The sequence below is a fragment of the Xiphophorus maculatus genome, chromosome 3 (genome assembly GCF_002775205.1).
Source record: "Xiphophorus maculatus strain JP 163 A chromosome 3, X_maculatus-5.0-male, whole genome shotgun sequence".
Taxonomy (NCBI): domain Eukaryota; kingdom Metazoa; phylum Chordata; class Actinopteri; order Cyprinodontiformes; family Poeciliidae; genus Xiphophorus; species Xiphophorus maculatus.
Window position 1 is genome coordinate 13,056,511 of NC_036445.1, and position 5,321 is coordinate 13,061,831.

The 5,321-nt window shown below is 38.8% G+C and overlaps 1 protein-coding gene across 1 annotated transcript; it reads right to left on the minus strand.

Moving 5' to 3' along the window:
• Positions 1 to 865: 865 nt before the first annotated feature.
• Positions 866 to 2,872, minus strand: LOC111608026 (melanocortin receptor 4-like). The gene is given in 3 exon segments (XM_023330218.1): positions 866 to 1,086; positions 1,089 to 1,121; positions 1,124 to 2,872. Coding segments are annotated over 3 exon segments (957 nt in total). The 5' UTR covers positions 1,902 to 2,872; the 3' UTR covers positions 866 to 940.
• Between the last annotated feature and the right edge of the window lie 2,449 nt (positions 2,873 to 5,321).

Consider the following 5,321-nt stretch of genomic DNA (forward strand, 5'->3'; position numbering starts at 1 on the left):
AACCTGCTAATGTGCTAATTAGCGCATTGCAATTAGCACAATCACATTATAATTAGCTCTGCTATTAATAGCAGAGCTAATATTTCGTTTAGCGCCTTTGCTAAACTTGCAAACATTTAGCACACCTAGCTTCCTTTAACTGAATTAAGTTTTAAAACACTAATTTATTTGGCTGTTTTGTAAACTTTCAGTTGAATAAAGGTGGCCAAAAATGAAAAAAAAAAAGCGAGTACAAGAGAGGGCGTGATTGTTCTATAACCTTATGAAGCAATAGGCCTCTTTTTATGGCAATATCATGGTTGCCTCAGTAAACAATGGTATGATTACCTTTTAAGGCATTATTTTTATCCTTGATTACATCATAAGGCAAAGTTATGGTTACCTCAGAAATCAATGGTGTGATTAATTTAAAGAGAAAAACTCACCTTATAAGACAGAGTTGTGATTGCAGGATTACCTTATAAGGTAAGTTATAATTATAATGTAATGATTGCTTTATAATGCAATACTGTGGTTGCCTTATAAGGTATGATCACCTTATAAGTCAATATTATGATAAATCAGTTAAGAGTAATGTCATATCACCTTATGTGGCGATGCTATAAAGTCCTACCCCAATGGTTCCATGTTCAAAAAACCATGGAGACATAAAGTAATCTCAGTTGTAACAAAGTTAGTCTCTTATTCTCATTCTTAGCTGTCTAATGTGCTGTTAAAAACATCATATGCTGAAGCATTTTCAATCTGTGCTGCTGCAAAACTGACATTTCAGGCTCTTCATCCTTTTAGATTCACAACATTGTGGACTGCAGACAAATCCTCTGTTAGCCAACCGTCTAATCAACCCCACTTATCCTTGCAGACCTGGAGCTTTGCACTGCACACAGATTACAGATGAACTACCTGGAGCGTCTCACAGAAAGCTAATACACCAGAGAGCCTATGAGCAGCAGAAGATCTCCTTAAAGGTCTTCCTCATCTCCTGGCTGCGGAAAGCGTAGATGATGGGGTCGATGATGGAGTTGCACATGATGAGGATGAGGTACATGTTGAAGTGCGACATGAAGCAGGTGCAGTAGGGGTTCCTGGGCAGGTGATCATCAGGATGAGGTGCAGAAAGAGGGCGCCCAGCACACCACAAACACCCCCAGCAGGATGGTGAGGGTGATGGCGCCCTTCATGTTGGCGCGCTGCTGGATGGGCGCATTGCCCGGCAGGGCACCGATGCGCTTCATGTGCTGGCGCGCCAGCAGGAACATGTGAACGTAGAGCGACGCCATGAGGACCAGCATGGTGAAGAACATGGTGATGAGGCAGATGAGCACCATGGTGCTCTCTGACTAGATGATGAACAGGATGCCAGAGACGGTGCAGCACGTCCAGATGCTGGCGATGACCAGCAACGCCCGCCGGATGGTGACGATGTTGTGGTACCGCAGGGCGTAGAAGATAGTGATGTAGCGGTCGATGGCGATGGCGAGCAAGCTGCAGATGGAGGCGAACAGAGAGCTGCAGATCATGGAGTCGAACACGTTGTCCATGCTTTTGATGAACGTGACGGGGATGGTGAGGCTGCCGCCGTTGATCAGCGCTATGACGATCGTCTCCGAGGCGTTGGAGACGCTGACCAGCATGTCAGCGACCGCCAGGCTACAGATGAAGAAGTAGATCGGGGAATGGAGGTTCTTGTTCTTGATGATGGCGGCGATCACCAGGATGTTCTCCAGCAGGCTGATGATGCCCAAAGTGAGAAAGACCTCGGTGGAAATCAGCAGCTGCTCGTAGCAGCCAGCAGAGGAATCCTTCTCCTCTCTGGAAACGTCTTTCTCTGGCAGAGTTCCCAGGCACCGGCTCCTGTTCAGGCAGCATGGGATCAAGCCTTGCTGAGCCGTGGAGTTCATCTTTACTTCTTCTCTTTGTTACAGCCAGTCCTGAATGGGTTAAGATTTGGATAAGTGTCACCTTTATTTATAACTGATTCTATGATTTTGTTTGGTAAATTTCTGTTGTCCATGTTCTTAGTCCATGATGTATCCTGGCAGCTTCATGCGCATGAAAACTCTGTCCATGAAGAAGCTGAGGAGGAAACTGACGAAGCCGATGAAAAGCAGCAGGAAACGATTCAGTTTGGGAATGTTTGGAGCGGTCCAGGATTATCTCAGCTGTTTCTTTTTCCCATTTTCATCTTTCAGCTTCTCCTCAAGCACCAAAAACAATCCTGTTGCTCTGGTTTCAGTGAAACGACGTGAGGAAGAAAAGTGGAGGAGAAACGGTGAAAGGGTGAAAAATAATCAGCCGGATTCAGAGCAGCAGAGCGCAGCGGCTGGCTGTGTGACCGATCATCACTTCTCAGCCACTGTGGTCTTATCCTGGTCTCACTTTCTCTCCCTCTGCTTATGTACTACCGCACACACACACACACACACACACACCCTCAGCCCATCCCACCCTCACAGATAAAGTGGGAGGTGTAGGAGGAGCAAAGTTTAGGCTGATGCATTACTCAAGGTTTTGTCATTGAAACGAATTTGTTGCAATGTTTGAAACTTTTCAGGACTGAAGAGAGTAAAACTATTATTTTATTTTATTTGGTTTATGAATGAATAAATAATAATCATTCAGCTGCTGGATGATTTTTATAGAAGAAGCTTGTTCGTATTTTCAATTAGTGCTGTGCAGAAACCAACACTGCTTTTAATTACTATATCACTTATTATACTTATTATAAAATCGGTTCTAACAGGAGGAATAAACTTGGGTTATGTTCTCTGAATACATCTGAATTAATTTAATCTTAGCAAAAAATAGACACTAACATGCATTACTGTATGGCCAATGCAAATTACTTAGCACTCTTGAAATACGACAATACTAACTTACAAGTAACCTTTTCAGCAATATAGGAGTTTGTTTTAAGTCAGTAATTCCTTAATATTGATGAAAAAGTTCTAGTTCCATCTGCAGATTATTTCACTTATACAAGAGATTTTTTTTCCATTTTATAAGTGAAATAATTTCCCAATGGAATATTAAGGATATTAAGGAATATTTGACTTAAAATAAGTGCCTACATCTTGTTTTAAAAGTTATATGTAAGTTAATTTTGTCTTATTTCAAGTGTACTAAGATATCTGCACTAGAAACTAGATAATAATAATTTTTGGTAAGACTTTCTGTTTTTGCAGTGAAGAGTCTCAACAAAGGTTATGTTTTACAGCAGATAAATCCGACCCATATCCAATGATCTGTGGAATAATTTAGGATATATATTGAATAGATTTCAAAGCAACAAAAGAACCTATTAATAAATACAGCTGTACAGATTTCTATCTCAGCTGCTACTAGATTCTTAGCAGCTAATGCTAAGTGGTTAGCAACTTGTTCAATTTCAACGGTCTGTTTACCCTCAACAGAGTGGTCAACGTAACAACAAAATAGGATTTTTCTTTATTTATAGCATCACAAAATCGACCTTATTGAGGTTTAAAGAGCTAATTAGAACTACGTCCTTCTTTGTGGGGAAACACTTCGTCTTCCACTTGTTACACTGGGAACAATTCACAAATTAAGCGTTGTGAGTGGTTTCCACAACCTGACACATCAGAGACTAATTTTGGTGGAAACAATTAGCTAGCCAGGTCTTCTTGTCCCACATTAGTGTCTGACCCCACATATGCTTTGTTGGAGGAAGAATCAAGAACTGAGATCAACACAAATTCCTTTTCTTTATTTTATTCTATATGCTGAAATCCAACAGCTATAATTCTTCTCCAGGCAGCCATTTTGTCTGGAGAACAGCAGTAAAAAACTGACTCTTGTCAAACTGAGTTACCTGAAAGGTAACAACAGGATCACAGGTTACTCCTTTTACTGAGCTCCTTTACAAGAATAAAATAAAAAATATGAACTATTGATCATTTTGGAGCGTTATTTCCCGACAGCTATCCTCTCCTGACTGCGATTGTTGTGACAGCTAGCTCAAAGCGGATGAACTCCATCAGATCTCATTATGTTTACTGCTGTTTGTATTGAAGATCTGCTCTACAGAGAGCCGTGTTATGATTGTGTGTGTGTTTTAAAAACACTAAAGAAATCTGTTGAATGTTCTCAAGAGATATAGATTGGAGGAGCAATTAGAAACCTGTCAGACTGCAGTGAAAAAGCAACAAGTTTCCTGGAAAGACAAGGCTTTTACTAACAACCTGCCGGATCACGCCAGCCTTTAATGCTCGGAAAATGTCAGCCTTTGTGCAATACAGAATTAAACCAGCTTAAAAAGCTCCAGAGAAAATGAGGTTTTTGGAGGAAGTCATGCCAACAGGTTTCAATAATAAAATCTACCAAATAGTTTCAAAAAATCTAAATTGAAGCCTTGAAGCCCAATAACTTTAAATTGATAATCAAATGTCTAAGTTAACATTAAAAATCTTCAATATGAAGCTATATTTTACTCGTCATATTAATAAAATAAATTTTGAGATATATTTTTATTATTATTACTTTATGTAATCACCGCAATTTTCTTAGTTCTGAATAAAAATAAAATATACTCAATACTTTCTTAACCATAACCGTCTCTCTCCAACTTAATATACTTTTATTATTTTTTTTAAACTTATTTTTTTACATCTTCACTGAACAATGACGCACACTGATGACATGTCAGCTTGTTTTTTCCATCTTCTGGGCATCTCATTTATTTTCTGCCTAAATCAGATCTCTGTGATTCACTACATGTTCCCTAATATATTTAGCTCCCAAAAAATGTGCCTGTTTCTGTGTTACTCATTTTACACAAGGGAACAAATAATAAACTGGATGTTTTTTTTTTTTCTTTGAGTTTAGAAAAATGTCTCGAGTTTATCTTACCTGCTTAAAATACCTGAAAGTTTTTGTTTATCTTGATGCAAATAAATAGGAAACTGATCCTTTGGTCACAAAAATACAAAACCAAATAGCAAAATATTGCTTTAAGATTGTTGATTATATTTCAAAAAGTTAAAAAAAGAAAGGAAATGAGGGAACAGATGCCCATAAATGTACTTCGAAATCCAACATGGCCGTCTTACACATAAAGACTGTAGGACTTTTTTTTCTAGTTCTTTTCAAATTAAACTTGTAATACATAATATCTCATAACCTCTACTTGCATAATGCTTGTGTGCGTAAAATGCAAGAGAGAAACAATATTAGCAAGTGCTGCTAATCGTAGCTGGCAACAATGAAACAATTAAAGTTGTTTTCTATGTGTAGAAAACTATACATAGTTCCTGCAAGGCTAAATTGCGCCATCTTGGTAGGCAAGGTCAGTGCAAAGTATA